At 48.0% G+C, this 21,251-nt stretch overlaps 1 protein-coding gene across 1 annotated transcript in view; it reads left to right on the top strand.

Annotated features, from left to right (window-relative positions):
- NEURL1B (neuralized E3 ubiquitin protein ligase 1B) overlaps nucleotides 1-19,006 on the top strand; it is a 35,481-nt gene extending 16,475 nt beyond the window's left edge. The window contains exons 2-5 of the mRNA XM_054079893.1: nucleotides 8,721-9,281; nucleotides 12,056-12,763; nucleotides 13,682-13,807; nucleotides 15,056-19,006. Coding sequence (XP_053935868.1) covers nucleotides 8,721-9,281; nucleotides 12,056-12,763; nucleotides 13,682-13,807; nucleotides 15,056-15,300 — 1,640 coding nt within the window. The 3' untranslated portion in view covers nucleotides 15,301-19,006. The remainder of the gene's footprint in view (nucleotides 1-8,720; nucleotides 9,282-12,055; nucleotides 12,764-13,681; nucleotides 13,808-15,055) is intronic.
- Nucleotides 19,007-21,251: the final 2,245 nt, after the last annotated feature.

Below are 21,251 nucleotides of genomic sequence, written 5' to 3'. Positions count from 1 at the left end.
ATTCATATTTGAGCTGTGCTGTAGAGCACTGATGAAGACTAAGTCCTTCTCCCCTAATGACCTTAGGAGCAGTCATTATAGAAGAAGGTGCCCTGACACATGGGCTGTCCTTGAGTCAGACTGTGGAAAAAGGGAATGCACAAGGAAAATGATACTTGACATAACAAAGCCACTGTTGAAATGGGATGTTGAACTTCTAAGCTGGGTTTAACTTGCACTGAGCACAGTGCACTTGATTGAACAAAATTAATGCATCAGAAAGTGGTAGTGGGCTTCAGACCTGCCCAAAGTGACAGCCATTGGAAAAAAAAAGTTTAGGATTGCAAATCCATGGAAATTGAACCCCATTTCTTTATGAATTTAGTAAATCAAAGCAGAACCCAACCACCCCAGAGAACATGAGGGTTTTCACAGAATCACAGAGTCGTTTAGGTTCCAAGAGACCTTTAAGATCATCGAGTCCAACCGTAAAACTAATATTGCCAAGTCCACCACTAAACTGTGTCCCTACGCACCGCTTCTACATTTCTTTTAAATACTTCCGGAGTGATGACTCCACCACTTCTCTGGCAGGCTGTTCCAATGCTTGACAACACTTTTAAGGAGGGAATATTTCCTAGTATCTCATCTAAGTCTTCCCTGGCAAAACATTGTCCACATCTCTGCCCCTCTTCTCCCATTTTTGGATCATCTGTGTTCATTCCTCCAGACCAGTCTTTTTAGCCTAAAGTGCTACATGTTTAAGTGCCCTCTGCTTTATTGGTGCACCTTATTGTCTGCTTCTAGAAAACAATAAAAATAATAAATCACAAACACACATACGTGAATCACTGACTGAGAAGCTGAGCATCTAGAGTTGGAAAATATTTAGCCTCCCAACCTAGCAGTCCTCAGAAACCATTTGTGGAGGTACTTAAATGGACATCAGCTGCTTACTTCTCATTGCTTTTGATCACTTCCCAAAACTGTGCTATGAACTCGTAGTTCAGGACTAGAAGATAAAGTGAGCTGAGCAGTCCTCTGCTCTCACACAGTTACACTTAAACTTCTAAGGAAGGTAACAGCTTAGCAAAAACATACATCAAGTAAGAGGCGCAGGTTTGCTCTCCTGGTGTGTGAAATTGTGTGTTGTGTATGAAATCATGTGTTGTATATGCAGCATATTAGTGAGAACGTGGTCCAAAAATTCCTGCTAAGGACTATAGTAAGAGTGGTTGACTGATTATTTTTGATGAGATGTGTTATCAATAGCCAAAAGTTTCATATAGTTTTGAATCCCGTGTTTTATGACTTTCAAATGCCTGACATCTTTCAAAGCTCTTTGGCTTGTGATCATGGCCTTCTTGACTGACACGAGCCAGTGGACTTGGATGTCAAGGCCACATAATGGATTACAATAAGCTGTACCATTTCCAGGGCTGCTCATCTATCACGCAGCTGCTTTCATTGCTCGCACCAAAAGACTTCAGCAGGGATTATGGCATGAACCCTGTCTTTTCTCCATGCCTCTGCTGCTCATTCTCACTCTGTCTCTCATTAACCAAGTCTAAGAATTTGTTACTAGAGTTGCAGACTCATTGACCCAGATTTGCTAATAATACGGGGGAGAGGAGATTTTTTGCCTTGCTTAATCGCTGGCTTCTGTGTATTCTTAGTGCTATTTATATGCAGGAGAGTTAAAAGCCTGTAATAAAGATGGGGCCAACTTAGCAGCAAAATTCATGCATGCACGCTGTGAGAGGCACAACAGGAGGGAGACGGGGGAACAGGAAGACGGAGGCGAGTGTAGGTGGACTTACCTATATACTTGCAGACCTAGCAGTAGATTTTTTGGTAGCAGACCCTGCTTCTACAGCCTTATCCCTGATTTAGCTCAGGGCTGCATTTTGCTCTGAACATGCCACAGCATCAAAGTCATGCACTGGCTTCCCTTGTGTCAAGTTTGAATTCCTTTGCCACCAAAAAGCAAAGTCAAGCAGAAGGACTGGAAGTGGGCTGGGATAATATGCCTGCTTCATCTTGGAGAGCACTGGCTCTCCTCAGTCTTTGGGGCTCTGAGATCACTTCTAGGTTATGAAAGATTTGCTATCAGCACTTTTCATTCTCAGAGCAGGCCTTCTGTCATGGTTTATTTTCTGCTCTGAGCCAGCTGGTGGATCTTGGAGAGAGACATTAGTGTTTCAGCTGCACTTGCTGTCTTTTGGCTCTGATGCTGGTGTCGTGATGTGACGTTTGGTTAACCAGGAGAGCTAAGGCCTTGCGTTGGCTTTCCTGTCAAGGCAACCATTCTTTTAAATGATGTGGTTGAACTTTGTGTTCATATGACCGTCTCCCCTTTGCAAGGAAACAGTTTAATTTGAAAGGAGCAGTGATGCAGGAGCTCATTTCCTGAGGACATGGTGGAAGACAGGGGCTGGAGCAGCCTGGAAGATGCTGCAAGGTCCTGCTGGGATTGCTACTGTTTGCTGGTTTGAGGAGAAGGATCAGAACAAAAGGATTTTGCCTAATGCTATTAGCAAATACCTCTCTGCTGTCATGGAGAAATGCTTGGAAGACCAGAATAAATGTGTCATTAGCCTCTGCCTAGGAAGAAAAAAAAAAAAAAAAGGATTTTAGCTTTTTTAATATCCCCCATAAAATGTTTGGTTTCAAGCATTAGCCACAGAAGCAAGAGGGTTTTCTTGCTTGAAAATCCTTGGGGAGATAGACACAACTTGATGTTGTGAGCTAAAATCATTCCCTGTTCTCTGCCAGGAATTTTTCTGGACTGTTGTGCCATGAAAAATGTTCCATTTCCATTAGATATTTGCATCAAGAGTTACCTCAGTGCCACAACACACCTTCTTTTTATGAAAAAAGAACTTTTGTCTTTCCTCTTCCCTTCCTTCCCAAAGTAGTCCTTAAAAAAAAAATGTCACATTTCCTGCAATTCTCTACAGGCTGTTCAGTCTCCCCTTAACGCTTCAATTTCTATATTTCTGTATTGCAAGTGAACCGTGTGGGGGTCTTTATCTCCTTCAGAATTTGTCTTAGGCTAGAGGACCTGGCAGGGAGACCTTTATATCAAAGCAAGGCTCTAGGCTGGTCAGGCAGAGCACAGTATTTTAAATGGTGGATCTTTATCAGTTCTCAAGTTGAGTTTTCCAATGTTTCAGCAAGCAGGATATTTGCTAATAAGGGCAATTTTTTTGTAGGAGACTTATAGTGAATTTGGTCGCCTAACTTTACAAGTTCCTACTGATGTGCATGAAATAAGTGACACCAGTGCTTCCTGCAGAGCTCCCTGACACATTTTCAGTACTTAAAAAAAAATTTAAATTAAACGTCTAGGCAGTGCACTAAAATTATATGTGAACAATTTTTATCTCTTGTTCTCAGAAGATAAGATCGCGTTGGAGCAGAATCCTGTTTCGTGTTACTGTTAACATTTGTTATCTGCAGTAACAGCCTAGCCTGCTTCTTCCAGCCTCCGGCAAGGCTCCAGCCCATACGCCCGCGAGTGGCTGCATCATCTCCGGCAGTAAAGATGTGGTGGGATGAGATGAGTGTGGCGAGAACTGTACTTTTACTGGACCGCACTGTGATTGCATTTCAGTCTGCAAGAGTTGTTTCTACAAGCTTGCGATCATGCAGTAAACTTGACCTCATTGTCCCCACCTGTTGGGATTTTCCTGTTTCAAAGCAAAAGCTGCCTGTCCCCTATCTTCAGACCCCTTGTTTAATGTTCAACAGGGCTGTTGCGGCAGCAGCGACCTACCTATCTACTGTAATAGGAAAAAGTTCTAATGTTACAGATAAAGCAGCAGCCGTAAAGATAAGACGTGGGTGTGTTGGGTGGATTCCCTTTTGCCTGTGCAGTGAACGTTAATAGATGGATTTCAGGCTGCATGCTGCTACCTTTCAGCTTTTTCTCTGAATGACACAGGGAGACCACACTCCACCTGCATGTTGATGAGCTCTGTCTCCTGTGAGCTGTTCACCCACTGGGTAGTGGTCCCAGTAATTTCTGTTCCCTTTACATCATTGCTTTATCCAGTAAATATCCCTGCTTTATGCGTCCCTGTTAGGCACCTGACTGCCCCATAATTTGCTTGCCTTGTGATCCTGCATGTCTTTTGTTGTGGACTTACTTGGAGGGTGTCCTCAGGAAAGGGTTGTGGGAGCCAGGGAATGCCTTTTGATGCGGTGGTTGCACAGTTACTACAGACTTGACAGGATTTACCCGTCATCCTGTCAAAAACAGTGCCCTCCTGCCCTCGTAGCGCTCTGTTGTAGACGTCTCCTTGGACATTACTCTCTGTCACTTTAGGGCTTTCCATGGTAGTATTCCTGCCTGGCTTGTCTGGGCAAGTGAAGATGAGATCAGTCTGGTCTAAGGTCAGTTCCCCAGCTAAGCAGCCCCCTCCATCCCACACCCCAGTGAGTGGCAGCCTTGGAGAGAGCTCTTGTTCTGAATTTTGTCTGCTGCTGTTGGTGGTATTACAGTGCCCAATGCTGTGAACAAATGGGTGAAAAAAAATGTTTATTTTTAGAACCAGAACCATGATATATATGTGGAATTTGTCCAAGGCCTGCCTGCTGTACCTTTTTGAAATGCAAAGTGCATGTTTGTTAAAATACCTCTCCAAAGGTCAGCATAACCTAAGAAATAAATGTGCTGGTCTTTTGGAAAGCAGGTTATGTTTCAGATGTGCGATATCTGCTTGCAGTTGAGAGCACAGATCCCTATAACCCAAATCTATTTCAGTGCACCCCATATGGATGGAAATGCTGCCTTCCAGCCAGGGTTTCTTTGCAGGTTTCAGTGAAGAGCCTGACACCATTCTTAATCCTTCAGCACAGTTCTTCTTTCTGTTTTCCTGACTTACTTCATATTTATTGAAGCCCTGCTGACCAATTCTGCTGTGAGCATTGTGTTTACAGTTGGTCAGAGTAAGGATGAAAAATGGAAAACTCTGGAATAAAAAGAAGCAAGATACTGGATGGGACCTCAGGACATCAGCTGAGGGACCCAGTGTGTTCATGTCCCTTTTGAGGATCTAGCCAGCCTGCTGACATGTTTACAGGGCTCAGGGATTGAAGTATTTGTGAACCTTACATTTTCTAATCCTTTTAGCTTCCTTCAAGGTGTAGGAATACTACTACTCTCTCTCTTAGGCAGGGAAGTGAGGCATAAACAGAAGAAATTACTTGCCTAAAGCATTGTAGGAATCTTGTAGCTGATAGAACGAGTTGGTGCAGCTCTTAGCTGCCTGTCACAGCATCGGGCACCTTTGGGTAGGATGGCATTTCTGCCACAAGCTTGGCTGTCATTATCCCAGTGATGGTCTTTTTGGTGGGAAAGCACAGACAGGAGAGGAGAGGGCTTGGAGAAATAGCCGAGGGACAGAAATGTGATCCAAACTATGGAAACCAAGCTGCAAATTAGGGCAATTCTAAGGCACAAACATCCTGTTGAGCTTGCCTAGTCCCCTTCAGTACATAATGAGAAACACACGTGCCCACGTTCAGCTTCAGGCATGTTTCAGTGAGAAAGCTTTGCCTCTCCTGCCTTGGGTTATGTCGGGCTTTATTCCTGGTGGCAACCAGCAGGTGTTCAAGTGAGGAGGGAACAGCGTTCTAAATAAATTATCCATTCATTTCCTTATGGAGACTTTCCCATTGTTTAGCCACAATATGCTTTCCTGTTTTTTTTTTTTTTTAAAATCCCAAAACAAAAGCCAAACACTGTCCCCAAGTTCCTCTCTGGCAGGGCAGACCCAAAGCTGTGTTTGAAGTGGGTGCCCATGTCATCACTTTTCCGTCCATCGTGCTACTGTCAGTCCCGCCTCAGTCCTCTGTGCTTTCTGAAAACAGCGTAAGTACCTGCTCACGAGCTGTACCAGAGGGCATCATGTCCTGCTGTGTCTTTACTTGTGCCTTTTCTCTGGCAGGTCGGTGTGGGAAGAAGGCTGGTGCTGCACAGGGTGTGGAACGCAGGGGATTCTTGTGATAGCGGAGAGAGAACAAAAACTATCTTCCCTCCTTCTTCCTGGCAGGCGTGGGGACATTGAGGCCAGGGCACTCGCTTTCACAGGGCAGTTATTTTTAACCATTTGAAAAAAAAAATGCAGCTCAATGGATTATAAAATGAGGACTTCTCTATATAGGAGGTCATTGCCCAGCAAGGCAGGGTGTGATGAGAGAGAGCAGCATTGAGCCCACCAGCTCCCACGGGAGGAGGCTGTGCTGGCAGCACCCGTCCAATAGCTTTGCTTAACCTCCATCCCAGCTGAACGGCACAAAGGCTTTGTGAATCCAGGTGAAAAATGGGGAGACGGTATGGGAAAGCGTGGCCAGGAGAGGATTCAGCCATTGTTCGGGGCCACTTGCCCAGCGCTACGCGCTGACTGGGATCATGCCACCATGCCTCTCTCTGCAAAGGAAACCCCAAACCATATTTCCTCTGGAGCAGTATAACTTGTCAGAAACATTTGCAGGCAGACACATGGAGCAGCACCCACATGAGCAGCAGGAGGGAGTCTTCTGCATCTTAGCTTTTTGGGAGGCAAGAAATGAGATATCTCTTGGGAATATCCAAGAATATTGTTCATCCTGGAGAAGAGAAGGCTGTGGGGAGACCTTATAGCAGCCTTCCAGTACCTGAAGGGGGCCTACAAGAAAGCTGGGGAGGGACTTTTTACAAGAACATGTAGTGATAGAACAAGAGGGAATGGCTTTAAATTGGAAGGGGGAAGATTTATGTTAGACATAAGGAAGAAATTCTTCACAATGAGGGTGGTGAGACACTGGAACAGGTTGACTGTAGAAGTTGTGGATGCCCCCTGCCTGGAAGTGTTCAAGGCCTATGGCGGGGTGGTGGTGGAATTAGATGATCTTTAAGGTCCCTTCCAACCTAAACCATTCCATGAATCATGGCCCTGGCATGGAAATGGAACCCCCCCCCCAAAGTGGTGTGAGGGCAAGGATGTATTTATTTACATTAGCATGCAACAGCATTAACCATTACCTTGTTCTATGCAGCAATTGTCACGTGCTGTACAACTGAAGAGATAAAAAGACCTTTTATTAAGCCACTGTGTTTGTCTGTCATAATTTAGGACTGACCATTTTTCTTGATGCAAACAGGAGCTTTTTGCCTTGCTAGCTCTTTGACTCCTGTCAGAGATGCCTGATTTCAAGGGCTAATCCTGTGTTCGTATCTTGCCTGCAACACCTCTCACATTAACAAAGGCAGCGGTTGCTTGGAGCCTGTTTTAGTTCAGGCATGAATGCAAGTCCCAACCTCTCGCTGGCCAACCTGGTAGGGTTTTGCTTGCAAAAAGGATGCCACAGCTGCAGCTCTCCTGACAGGTTTCCCAGCTGAGCTGCCAGCATCTTCTGATGTTTTTTTCCAGGAGAGGAAAGCATCAGAAAATCCTGCCTTTGTCATGAAGCAAAGCCAGAGGTTACACACAAGGAGGAAGCAGTTTGAAGGAAGGGCCAGGCAGGCAGTTTCTAAAGCTTCAAACGTGGCAAAATATTTCAAAATAAATGTGTGCAGATGACGCAGTTTTATATTTAACAGAATGACTTTGAGCATCTGGGATGCCTTCCATTTTTCCTTTAGAAGTCTACAAAGCCAGACACAAAGAGGAGGAGAGGTTGAGTAGGCACAGGGGAGATCAAAGTGCCTGTAATACTGGTGGTGGTGATGGGAGCCGTGGTCCTGGAGCAGGACCCCATGTGTTCAGGGATATGCCAAAGATTGTCTCCACCTCAGGGAACTTAGAGCTAAGGCTTAAGATTAAAAGTTGGGCTTTTTTTTTTTTTTTTTCTATTTCTGCTTCATGCCTTTGTGAACTTCACTTTAGGCCTCAAATCTGCCTCCTTGAAATTGGTCTGGAAATTGCTGTTGCCTTAAAATGCTGCAAGATCTCACCCATAAATTCTCCTTCTCCCATCTGTAAAATGAGGATGGCAGGATTTCTGTGCCATCTGTGGTGCTGTGAGGCTGAAAACAATCATCGTTTATAAAGTGCTTTGAGCTCAAATGGGAGGTTCTGTGTAAAGGCAAGGCTCTGTGGGATGAAATGTTCTTTAGCGTGCCAGTTGCATCTGATATCCAAACCAGGGGCTGGGTTGAAAGTTCTGGAAGAACATTCTGGTGTTACAGAGGTGCTCCAGCTGCAAAATGTCTTGTTTATTTGTGTTGTTCAAAAGCTCCTGTTCATCATTACAAAATTAAGGGATAGAGAAGCCAGTGGCTGCAAGTTCAACAAAAAATCAGTATCCTATGACTGCATTCATCTTGAGCACTTCTGATCTTAACAACCACAAATCCCAGAGGTGGTGTGCCTCTGGTCACAGCTGGTGATATAACAGCACATGCATTGTAAATAGGAAACTTGGAGCCACTGTCACAAGTGTGAGGCCTTTCCGAGTGCAATAGGATGCATACGAGGGGAACAAAAGGGTGTTAATTTTCATCCAGCTTTGCAGGGTGTAGAAGGGAAGCTGCCTAACCTTTGCCCCAAGAGTCACATTTGCCTTTTATTTCCATAAAGCTGAGGGACAAACTGGTACAACAAAGAGCAGGTTGTGGCCAAGCACAGGATTTTAAGATTAAATAGTGTGGTTCTCAGTGAGTAATGCAAAGCTAGTTTCAGTTGCCCAGGCTGAGCTAATGCAGGGCTCAGGTCCAGCACTTCTGACAGAGCCGCTGCTTTCTTCTTTTGCAGACACAAGCCACCAGACCCGCTCTGTTTCCAGCCGCCCCTATTACAGCTTGCCCAACAGCAGCCATGAGAGGCGCTCAGTCCTCGCTATCACGGAACCACCGCGTTTCCACTCCCAAGCCAAAGGCAAGAACGTGCGTCTGGATGCTCACTCCCGCAAGGCCACACGAAGGAACAGTTTCTGCAACGGGGTCACCTTCACCAACCGGCCCATCCACCTCTATGAGAAAGTCAGGCTGAAGCTGGTGGCTGTGCACCATGGCTGGAGCGGGGCCCTACGCTTTGGCTTCACCATTCACGACCCATCACAGATGAGCTCTGATGACATACCAAAGTACGCCTGTCCAGACCTAGTGACCCGACCCGGATACTGGGCCAAAGCTTTGCCAGAGAGGTTTGCTGTGAGAGACAATGTCTTGGCTTTCTGGGTTGACCGTCATGGGAGAGTCTTCTACAGTATCAATGACGAGGAGCCAGTATTGTTTCACTGTGGTATTAAAGTTTCCGGTCCTCTCTGGGCGCTCATAGATGTCTATGGAATCACCCATGAAGTGCAAATACTTGGTAAGTGTGTGTTTTGGCCTGTGGCTTACTCTTCTGATTGCTCTTTCCACAAAGGTATGATCATGGAGAAAAGACACGTAAGAAACCTAGTTTACTGTTGGGTTTGTACTTCAAATTAGCCATTTTTCTTTTGCTAGCGGTGAGGATCCAGAAGGCAATAGATTTGGGAGGCGTCAGTGGCAGAAAGTTCTAAGGCTGTGAGTTATAGCAGCCATGTGAAGGGCTAGATGGAAATCTTACATGTAACTCCACTCAGCTTTTTCTGAGCTAGATGTGCTGCTATGGTGAGGAAAAACATGGTGCTCCTTTACAGCAAGATTCCAGGGACTGAGGAGACAAAGGTGACCAGCTCTAGCTTCCCCTCTTCTCTCCCAGCTACCAGTTACTGCCAGTCCACTGGAAAACTACAAGCCATTCCTCAAGAAGTTCCTGGCACCTTTTCCCAGCCCCTCTCTCAAGTCCAGGCCTCGGTCCCCAGCTAGGCTGGCTGTGTAGCAAGCTGTGTTTGCAGATGTAACCCCGCTGATCCTTCCCTTATACATGAGCATCACTGTATGTCTGCAAAGCACCAGCTGCAGCACAGGATGCAGCCTGCCAGCTGAAGAGTGGTGAGAAAAGTACAAGTTCCTCTGTGCTTCAGGATCCGTGCAAATGCATGCCACATCTCCCCTCATCCCTAAGCACGTTGCTGTATTCAGGTGGTGCCTGGCTGATTGACAAGCAGCATCCTCAGGGAGGGCTGTAAGGGGGATGAATTTGTTCCCATTAGCAAACCAAGCCGATTGCCATGGAATGACTTTCCTTTCGTAACTTTTATGGCATTGAAATTTCAAATGAATTCAGTGTGTTAGATGCAGTGTTTTGAACTAGTCTACACCACAGGGAATCCTTTTAAAATACAAGAGTGTTGCCCTTTCCCAGAGACTCCTAGGAGCTGATTTACTTATAACAGCCAAGCTAAGCTGCACCCTGCTTGAGAGGATGGCACCTCCATCCTCACACCGAACAGACACCAATGCTAAGCTGTGAAATGGTTTGTCCAGTGGGTAGGCAGCTCCATCACATATTCTTCTGAACAGTACCAATTATTTTATAGGTGAGAAGGCTGCATACAAACAGCACTGCCTACTCTGCCTCAAATGTGTAATTAAACCTTACCAGTAGGTTATCCTGTAATTGCAATTGCAACACACTCCAGCCTCTGGTGCTCATCACAGAGGTGAAGGAGCATTTGCTGTATTGGCCAGTGCAGCTGCTTCACCAGAGCAGTCCTTCCTCCTCATTAAATTCCAGTTAGAAAAAAATAAAATGCAGCTTATTTTTGCCCCCATCCACCAGTCCTTCTGGCAGCATCCAAGTGCATGGAGTGAAAGAGTTGGCCTGAGGGCACCTGTACTCTGATTAGTTATTTTTTTTTTAGTCAAAGTACCAAGCGCAGAAACTGCCCCAGGAATCAGGGTGATGCTCAAGCCGTCTGGGGCATCAGGGGACCCAGCCTCTTCGCTACAGGTGTGGTCATGTCATAGCAGACGTGTGCTCTGTCTTCTCCCAAAATTTTGCAAGTCGAGAAAGCTGTGCAATAGAGCCCAAAGACAGATGCACTCAATCATTCTTTCAGCCCGTGAGGCTTGAATGTACCTTACACCTCTGTGGATGCATTTTTTGACAGACACCCGGTGCTTGCTAGAAGCAGCTGCTCCAGCCATCAGCTATACCAGTGGCCTCTCCTGCATGGGCTTCTGAGTGAAGGCAGCCTCTGCTTTACAGATGCTGGATGGATTTGGGTGGTTTTCCTTCTTTGCTAAAAGCCTGGTGATTTTCTCTTCCAAGGAGCAGGCAGTATTGGTGCTCGGATGCTTCTCTCCTCTCCATCTTTAGGAAGACTAGGACTCTGCTTCATTCACGCACACTCTTTAACTTCCACGTGCTTTGACTTTGCTGAGCTGGTTAATGCCTTACCTTCAGAGCGAAGAGTCCAAGCTGCCCCAGGTAGTGCTGGAGGTAGAAGGAAGGGCACTCCTGAACCTCCCCGCACATGCCCCTGGCCTGGCCAGGCCAAGGTGAAAATATGAGAAATGAATTAAAAGTCAGCATCCTGACTTTTCCTTTGCTGTGAAAGGGGAAAATAACCCTCAAAATTTAAAAACCCTCCTTTGTACCACCAGCAGCACATAGCTTTTGTGACAAGTTCTCAATTCAAAATCTCTGCAGTAGTATGAACACCCTTGAGATATGAGGCTTGAAATCTTCTATTAAAATGACCTCTCTTCAACATACCACTACCTGGACACCTCACAGCTGTAAGGCAATGACAAAGAGCGTGAAAGGAGTATCTGTTCCTGCTTGTGCTCCTTTGCCCATCACTCTGTTGCAGCTCTGGCTTGCACGAGACCTTTGAACAACAAGATGTTGAGATATTTCCTTCTTTTACAGAGCACCCTCAAAGCTGTTAGACCCCTCTGCTGAGAAAGCTGTAGAATCACACTGGTTTACAGCTTTTCGCGGTTCACCAGTGCAAGGAGCTCCCAGATTACATGAGTACTTCATAATACTTGTTTTTCCTCAGCTAGTGACAAGATGTATCCATTTCTCTGCCTGCTCCACATGAGACTCTCCACTGCTCGCCTGTCATTAGTGGCTGACCTCTGGCTAATTTTTCCATTGTTTTTCCATTCAGAGGAACAGTGTAGGCTGAAAGAATAACAATTATAATCATAAAAGTAGGCAATTGTATCTTGACTCTAATGTCCCTTATCACTGGGTTTATCTCACAGATAGCATGTTTGCAGAGACCATGAGCACTGCCCGTCTCAGCACTGCCCGTCTCAGCACTTGCCTTCCGCAGAGCAACCATGATTCAGCCAACTTCAATAACAACGAACTGGAGAATAACCAAGTGGTGGCCAAAATTGCAAACCTAAACCTAAGTCGGGTACCAGGACTTGCAACAGACAACCACATCATCCCCTGTTGCCCAAACCGACGGCAGCGTGCCCAGGGAGTCCCAGCCTTCCTGGACACAGACCTGCGATTCCACCCCACCCGTGGACCTGACATCACCTTTTCTCAGGACCGGATGGTTGCATGCACCAACTGGCAAGAAAGCAATAGGACTTTGGTGTTCTCTGACCGACCTTTGCACATTGGTGAAAGCCTCTTTGTGGAAGTAGGACATCTTGGGTTGCCATACTACGGGGCCCTCTCTTTTGGCATCACTTCTTGTGATCCAAGTACTTTACGGACAAATGAGCTCCCAGCAGATCCGGACTTTCTCTTGGACCGCAAGGAGTACTGGGTGGTTTACCGAGCATTCCCGGTTCTCAACAGCGGTGACATTCTCAGTTTCATGGTCTTGCCAAATGGAGAGGTGCACCATGGGGTGAATGGAGTCAGCCGAGGAATGCTAATGTGCGTGGACACCTCGCAGTCTCTCTGGGTGTTTTTTACAATCCACGGTGTAATCAACCAGCTCAAAATATTGGGTAAGTGCAGCCGCAAGAAATCATAATGGATAGCACCTGGGTGGTGGTATTTCCTGCGCCAGAACAGGAGATGCGTGTTTGCATTCGCAGTTTTGCCTTTAACGAGTGGTCACCAATGTGAGTTAGCAACTCCTGATCTTACCTTGCATTTGCAAACAAGAGTGAGTGGGACATGGTAGCTGTCACACAGATGTAGGCCGCCTCCAGAAAAAAAGATGAGACTTAAGAGATAAAATAAGCAGCAGGTAGGGAGGCAGGGATTGCTGAGTGGGTGGGGGCAGCTGGTTTTCAGAGGGTTTTTCTCTGAAAGGGGTTCTTCATAAACCCACCATTCCAGCCAACAGGTATTAACTCTTGCGTTGGTAAGGGCAGTGATTTTTGTGAGCACAGTTCTAGTTTAAGCATGTGTGTTTCTGATGGACAGTAATCACTCAGGAATCAGATGTCACTTTTCATCTATTGCTGGTGACCAGTCACAGTGCTTCTTTCTTTTTGTTAAGGATTCTGTCAGAAAAGCAGATGTTGATGACTTTGTAATGCAGATTTTTCTCATTTAAAGCAATGCGCTTTCCCACCTGCTGTTGACCAGACAGTGAGACAGTGTTAGCTTGAGGTTATTGCTGCTGGAGAGGTGGGGATGACAGCGAGGTGACTTTACACTCCAAATGGTGGCCATCAGATAACCTGCTTCACTGAAGCCCTGAATTGAAATTGTATAACACAAAGTGAGGTCCAGGCCTTGGAGTTCACATCCAAAATCACGCACCTATGTTGTTACTAAGGGGCAGCACTTAACTCGGCCACTGAACTTTCTCTAAAGCACCCTGCCCACATGGGGTGGGAGCGACTCTCTAGGATGAGGGGCATTTAGCTGGCTTTTGGGTGTCCATCAGGCTCAGGTCTCTCCTGTGTTTGCAGGCACTGTGCAGTCCAGCCCAGTGACCGTCTCTCCCTCAGGATCCCCTGGTGGCTCACAGTACGACAGCGACTCGGACATGGCCTTCAGCGTCAACAGGTCATCGTCTGCTTCAGAGTCATCGCTCGGTAAGGAGAGCTGGGCTGGCTATGCTGAGACAGGAATTTGGGATGTGTAGTGTAGGGAAATGTAAATGTTGTAAATGATGTAATGTTATAAAATGATGTAATGTTGTAAATGTAAGAAAATTGTGGGTTGTAAACAAGAGATAATTGTAGGGAAGCTGAGCTCGTCTTAATTGCTGCAGCTGTGGAATCCTGAGGAGTGGCCAATCACCTGGGTAGCTCCTAACAAGATGATAAGGGTGTATAAAGCCTGGCCTGGCAGAGCAGTTAGGAAGACCGCTGGATGGAGGAGCTCAGAGTAAGAGAGAGCACTCTGAGAGCAGCCCAGTGAAGGCGAGAAAGTTAGGACACTCCAAGGAGGAGCTCATAGAGCACTCAAAAGGAGGAGCTTGGAGTTAGAGCAGCACCCAAACAAAGGCCGAGTCGTCGGCATGAACCCGGGAAGCGATGGAGAACAGAGACCGGGAAGAGGTCCGGCTATCTGCAGCAGGGGTGATAGATGATGCTATGCAAGACAGCAGGGCAATGTTAGTGGGGTGATGTTACATCTACTGTGAGGCCAACAGAAATAATTGGAAGGAAACATGAAATGGTGGGAAGCTTTTCACAGCCTCAAGAAGGGCTGTGTGTTGTATCCCACGTTGTCAGTCTGTCTTATGAAAGTGGTCCCTGGAGGGCTGCCCTTGTTTCAGCAGCAGCAATGTCGCAATAGAGACGGGTGCAGTATTGTTTCTGAGGGGCTCACATCACCCAAACTGCTGCATTGTGCCCTGCCAAGGCTCTGCTGCTGGAGGGATGCCCATGGAAACACTCGCATGCTGGTGTTTGGGTCTCAGGTAGACAGCCGTGGGTGCCCTGCCCGGTACCATCCCTGGTGTGTGCTGCAGCTGCCTGGCCTAGCTGGTGAGATGCAGGAGCGCCATGCGTGGAGTATGGCTCCTTCGTGGAGGGTGGGGCTCTGCGCATGCACACTCTGAAACGAGTGTGCAAAAGGACAGCCCTGCTTGGGGAAGCCCAGGCAAGCCATGCTTCGCCCCATCTGTAGAAAAGGGCTGGCAGGCTCTGCACAGAGCTCTCTGCCTGTACTCCCAATTAGAATATGCTGGGGTATATTTGACCAAATGAACCTGGCAATGACTAAGGAAGGAAGAGCCTTAAAAAATTGGCTTGATGGGGGGGCAGGGTTGTGTGTTGTCAAACCTGCACCATCCTGGTGTCTGAATAACCTTGTTCCTTCCTCCTTCTTTGCAGTGACTGCTCCCAGCTCACCCCTGAGCCCCCCCATCTCTCCCATCTTCTCTCCTCCGGAGCCATCAAGCAGCAAGAATGGGGAATGCACCGTCTGCTTTGACAGCGAGGTGGACACGGTGATCTACACTTGCGGACACATGTGCCTCTGCAACACCTGCGGTCTTAAGCTGAAGAAGCAACTCAACGCCTGCTGCCCAATCTGCCGACGGGTCATCAAAGATGTTATTAAAATATACCGCCCTTAGTGCCCGCCTCGGGCTGTAGGAAGGGGGAACACCGCTAGCAGTAACCATGCCTTTCCGTCCCTGCTTATGGGTTATTGTGCTGGTCAGTCGTTATCAAGTGGCTCGTTATCTATGTTTCCTTATTTGACTGGTAGGGCACAATTCAGGGATAAATTTGAGCTGAGGATCAGGTAGGGCCCAAAGGCACAGTTGCTGTGCCGGCCACGCTTATGTGCCCATGGGTGAATCTGGGGAATCACAGTCTGGGCCTGACCCAGCTGCAAATGAGAAATTTCCAGTGCAAAGGCTCTGTTTTTCCTCCTCTCCGCCTCCAGAGACTTGCTGTGGTGGGTGTCAGGAAGGGGAAGTGGCCACTTGGTCAGTGTTGGATGCCACTGTACTTCTCAACCCCAAAACTCCAACAGTTCTGAGCTGCTGCCAGGTGCGTGAGCTGTGGTGGAACAAAATTAGGACAAGACTTGAGTGGGAGGGTACAAAGTGAACAAAACTGATCTGGAAATGTCACACTCATCTATGTAAGGGAAACTAGCTAAGGCCAAAATAGTAGCATAGCCAGATGCGCACTTATTTGGGTTTCGCTCTCCTGAACAGGCTTTTGGGGTATGTGGAATAGCTGGTGTGGACTTAGATGAAGCAGCTTTTGCTTTCCGTGGCAGAGCACGGACTTTTGGCTGGGGAGGCTGAGACTTAGGTAGCATTGAGGAACACAAGCCCATTGATAGCCTGAGCCAACCCCAACTGCTGCAGTGGTGGAGGAGCAGGTAGGAGCAATGGGCTGTTGAGGCACTGCCTGTAGGTCTGGCTGCTGAAGCCATAAACTGCAGCCTGTGCATGAGAGGGGCATTTGAATGAGCACACTGCAATCCTGGCTTAGAAAAAGCACGGGGCTAGCACTGTCTGCATGTATGGTGTTTGTTGCAAGATGCACATGCTTGCATTTTGCTCTGCTTCTCTTTGCAGGTAGTGTAGCTGCCATCTCACCGTCCTGCCTGGCTCACCTCCCCTAGCCTTTGCTCTGCAGCCAGCGCTATGGCAGGGCTCAGCCTTCCTCCTGCCCCACCACAGGGACATTTTGGAGCCCGTGGTGAGAAATTAATTTCTGACTCAGTCCCAGCAGGCTCACCCTTTTTTTTTCTGGGGACTCTGTATGAGTATGTGTGCTGCCTTTCCAAGTTTCCCAGCTCAGCTTCCAGCTGCTGAGATGCTGGATCCCAACAGTAGATGAGAACTTGTTGAGATGAACAAGGTTCTATCTCACTTGGTTTTCCTTGGGAGAAGGAAAGGAGGCGTCTCTGGGGTTACTGTTAGATGTTGGGACTTAAAGGGTAAATGCGTTTCAGCTGTGACATTAGACAGCTACAAGCAGCAGAGATGTGGATGAGCTGGGCAGCATCTGAGCAGGCGGCAGTGAGGCTGATACAAGGAGCTCAGTATCATCACTGCTGCTCCTGCAGGAGCTGCCGTCCGTTCTCTGTCCTCTCCTCTCTGCCTGCTTCCATGGCTCCTATCCTGGCAGTTTTCCAGCTGGTCCAGGCTCCTAAAGAACTAGTTTGCTTAACATGCATCCAGCAGTGGGACCATGACCATAGCCTGTAGGAGATTCCCGGTGTGACTCCCCATATTGCCTCTTCATGTTTTAATGCCCACTCATGGATTAGGTGGCCTCTGAATTTTCATTTGGCAGGTAGCAGCTGTTACGGAGAATCTTAAGATCCTCAGCCTTTGTGCACCAGGAGTCAGCTTTACACCTATTTTGCAGTGTCCTGAAAGCAGCAACCATGGGAAGTGGCTGAGTGACCATCCCCTGGAGGTATGTAAAAGACATGTAGATGTGCCACTTAGTGACATGGTTTAGTGGTGGACTTGGCAGTGTTAGTTTTGCAGCTGGACTTGATGATCTTACAGTTTTTTTCCAACTTCAACGATTCTGTGATTCCGTAGCCATGGGTGATGGGCTGGTGGTGCCAACCCTGCTCTGACATCAGGGAGAGCAGACCTAGGGGAGCAGCTTATTCTCTTCCTGCAGCAGGCTCTGGCTGCCAGCTCGCAGGGCACAGAGAAAACTTTTTATTTTCCTTGAGTTAATTACAATTTTAATTAAGTATATAAATGAGAGGCTGCTGTACAGTGAGTTCTTTCACCCCTTGCCCTGCTGCATTGGCATGAGAGCTTACTGGCTTTGCAGAGCCCTTTTTGGAAGCTCGGCTCATGCCACTGGCTGTGCCGCTGCCACTGTGGCACGAGTTCACTTACACCTTTGCGAAAGGATGCAGCAGGGGCAGCTTTCCAGCAGCCAGAGCCTTGCCCAGACCTCCAGGCTGCCCCCACCCCGGGTCCCGCAGACGTTGCCTTTGCAGAGACCTCCCTGGCTTGCCTGTTCGCAGGTCAGGGTCTGGCTATAGTCTGTGGGCACAGCACTAAGAGTGCGATGCTGTCAAAGTATTAGAGCATGGGGTGGACGGCTGCGGGGTGGTTTGGTCACTGTAGCGAGAAGCCTTTGCATGATGAGGAATTTAAGGAAAGTTATCCAAATCCGCAGCGAGCGATGTTAGCTTGGCTCAGCTCTGGGGCAGCAAACACCAGCAGCCATCCCTGGGGCTGCTGTCCTGGTTTCAGGGGTGCCCAGTCCCTTGCAGTGGTTGCGCTGAGCTTCGTGCAGGAGCGGAGCAGATCCTGTTGGCTTGGCTGATACCTCAAGTCCTCCACATGCGGAGCTCATTGCTTACCTGGGGTGGGGTTTATTTCGGTGCAGTTCCTTATTTTCTTTAAGCCAGCAAGGAGGAATACCGGCTCCACCCCAGGCTGTGTCTGAGCTTTTCAGGATGCGTTGCACAGGCTGAATTTTTGCTGTAGCAGCCGAGGCGGGTTTCCATGAGGGCAGCACCCAACGGAGCCAGCAAGGGAGCCAGTGCATACAGGGGAATAACACAAGTTGGGGTCCAGAGTGTGGCCGTGCACAGAGCGGGATGTGAGAGCAGTGGACTTGTCGCCCTGCTTATCTGAGAGCAACAGGAATTTTCCTAACTAGGCCTCTTATAAAAGATTTCCAGGAAAAGGTAGCCTCTTACAGATTTAATTGTTAGTTCTCGTATTGCTATTTTTTTTAAACAGTCCAATGATACATGATTTGTACAGAAGATCTGTTTGTGCCTTATAAGGGTGTCTGTGCACTTTTTATCCTTTTTAAAGCAACTTGTAAAAAGAAAAAAAAAATGGAGAAAACAACACAGATCAATGGTAGTTTTATAGACTTTTGTGTTCACTGAGAATCATGCTTTTTTTATATATATATATATATACTGAAGTGAAAAAGTGTTTATTTCCATTGATTTTTTCCCCCCCTTTCCTCCTTACCTATTTGTTTAAAAATTTAAAAAAGGAAGGAAGAAAAGAAGAGATGGGGGAACTCTTTTACCTTCCCCCTTTCCGAGCCAGTTCCTCTCTTATCATTACCTTTATGATACAATACTGTCACCTGTACATCATGTTTAAGCTGAATCAGATTTTGGACCTCTGTATTAGGCTTTTCAAGCAAATCATTTGGGGGACCGGGGCAGGGAGGGCATCGCACGAGGGAGGGAACTGCAATTCTACATGTCAGTGCTCTATAGCGTTGTGTTCAGTGCTGTGTGTTTTACTTTTGTCCATTTACCTGTTTTACATTAATATAATTTGACTTGTTTATGAAACAAATAAAACTTCGGCTTGTAAAGAACGCTCCTGGAAGTTTAAAAGCGTTTTGACCTGGAAGATGAGCAAATCCCTCATTTCCAAAGGCTGATAATATTAACGCGTAGAGGCAGGGCACCTCTGTTCAGGTCAGGAAGCTCTGCTTCAAAAGAAAAATTGTTAGCAACTTGAAATACCTTGCATGAGCTTTGCTTTGCTCCTCAGAGGTTGCTGCGCAGCGGCTGCTCAGTCCCTTGATAGGGGTAGGGAGTGTTCCTGCCTCATTTAACCTCGCGAACCCTGGAAAGTGTGGCTGGCCACTGCAGTGGTGTATTTTAGGACACAGAGGCAGGGGAGGTGGCTGCGGCAGATGCCCTTTCCAAGTGCCCCAAATTCCTCATCCAGCCTGCACCGTCTCAAGGCAGGCAGCTGCGAGCCTGGCCCTGCTCCTGTGCCTGCACGGGGCTGGCCCAGGGAGGGAGTGATGCTCACACAAGGCAGGATGGCTACTGCTGCTTTTTTTTGTTTATTTTTCTTTTGTTTTCCCCTCTTCCACTTTTTCTTTTTTTTGTTTGTAGCAATGCCTGGCTCTTTATTTCACAAGCAGAGGCCAATAGAAAGCTGCTCTGTAAACTGTTTATATCCCAAAATGTGGCTCACTGAAGCCAGACACCAGTCAAGCAGCCTTAGATGTGGTTTAAAGCGGAGTGGAACAATTCATTCATAACTCTGCCCTGGCAAGAACACAGTCATAGTAAAATGTTTGTATGAAAATCCTCATAAGCCACAGGTGGTGAAGGAGCCCAACAATGGCCATTTATGCCAAAATGCCTTTTTATAAACTCTGTCACTCCACTTCATCCAGAGAGTTGATCCTTGTGAGCTGCCAGCAGACTAATGCTGCCAGCCGCAGGCCACGGAGCGACTTGCACCACACTTGGCATTAGTGTGATGCACCTGCTCCAGGGGCTGCTGGCCTGAGCGCTGGGGAGACCACAGAGGACCACTGCCTGCTCCCACCACCGTGCCTGCGACCCCCCTGCTGCTCTCCTCCTCTCTGCCAGCTCGGGGGCCGTGACACACATACCAGCCCAAACTGAGCCTCCCATGGCCGAAGCCCAATGTTCATTAGCACTCTGCCAGCTCCACTCATGGCACGGACACACAAATGCTCGGGATCCGAGCAGCAGCTGGCATCGCTCAGCACCGGGAGCAGCATGCCCACAGGGACATGTGGAGTGGCACCGTGCCGGCTGCAAGATGCTGCGTGAGGTGTGCCGGGCCCCATATAGCCCTGCTGGTGCAATACTCCATGTTACATCACAGGTCTGGAATTTCTCCCCGGCGCACTCATCTGCTGCCGGGTGGCAAGTGGCAGCATCAGGGTGGGTGCTGGGCTGCTGATGCAGAGTATGGGCGAGCAGGTGCTTGCTCCCAGCATGGGGCACACTGCAGGCAGGTGAGCAAACACCGACTGTGAAGGGAATATTGAGACAGGCCCAGATGCTACATACAGCGTGGTAGGCACCGGGCTGTTACCTGCTACCTGCACGGCCCTGTGTATGGCCCTTGCAGCCCTATGGCAGCTAGACGGGTTATGGCCACCTGAAAGCCAGAGGGGAGTGTGGACAAGGCTTGCATGTCCCAGGCTGGCAGGTGGTGAGCCAGACCAGTGGAAGATGCTCTTGAACATCTTTTTCCCTGCTTCTCACCCACCCTTTACCAGGCACTGTGTGTACTATAGCACAGCCCTCGGCTACAAGGCAATTTAAGGTCTGGGGTCCAAGGACTATGCTCCTCTAAGCCATTTTAATTAATGTAGTCCCATACTTGAGCCAACCTGAACCCCCACAACCCCCCAAAATCACCAGGCTCTGCCTGCTGGCTTGAGCTCAAAGGAATGCAATCACTACATTTGCGCTGCCCCTATTGCTTGGACACCCATCTGGGCTTGGGCACAAAGGTGATATCCATGGAGCTGTGGGGGTCCCCATAACCTTTGCTACTGCCGGGCACTGCTGCGCGTAGTCAAGGCTGCCTGGATGGATGGCACATCCTACTGACGCAGGGCCGGGAAGCCTGGAGAAAAAGCAATGCTTTGCTGAGTGCTGTTTAACCTAGCAATGACATTTCCCTCATGAGCACTGAGGTACACCTGGGACCTGCAAAATGGGGGCCAGGCTAACACTCCACACCCCCCAGGAAGAACATCGTCCCCAATGCCAGAGCGGTCCATAGACACTATACGTACCCATACCTGAACTCTGCTTCTCCAGCGTCCC

The sequence above is a fragment of the Cuculus canorus genome, chromosome 14, assembly GCF_017976375.1.
Source record: "Cuculus canorus isolate bCucCan1 chromosome 14, bCucCan1.pri, whole genome shotgun sequence".
NCBI lineage: Eukaryota > Metazoa > Chordata > Aves > Cuculiformes > Cuculidae > Cuculus > Cuculus canorus.
Note: the sequence above shows the minus strand (reverse complement) of the source record. Positions and strands in the feature narration are given on the sequence as shown.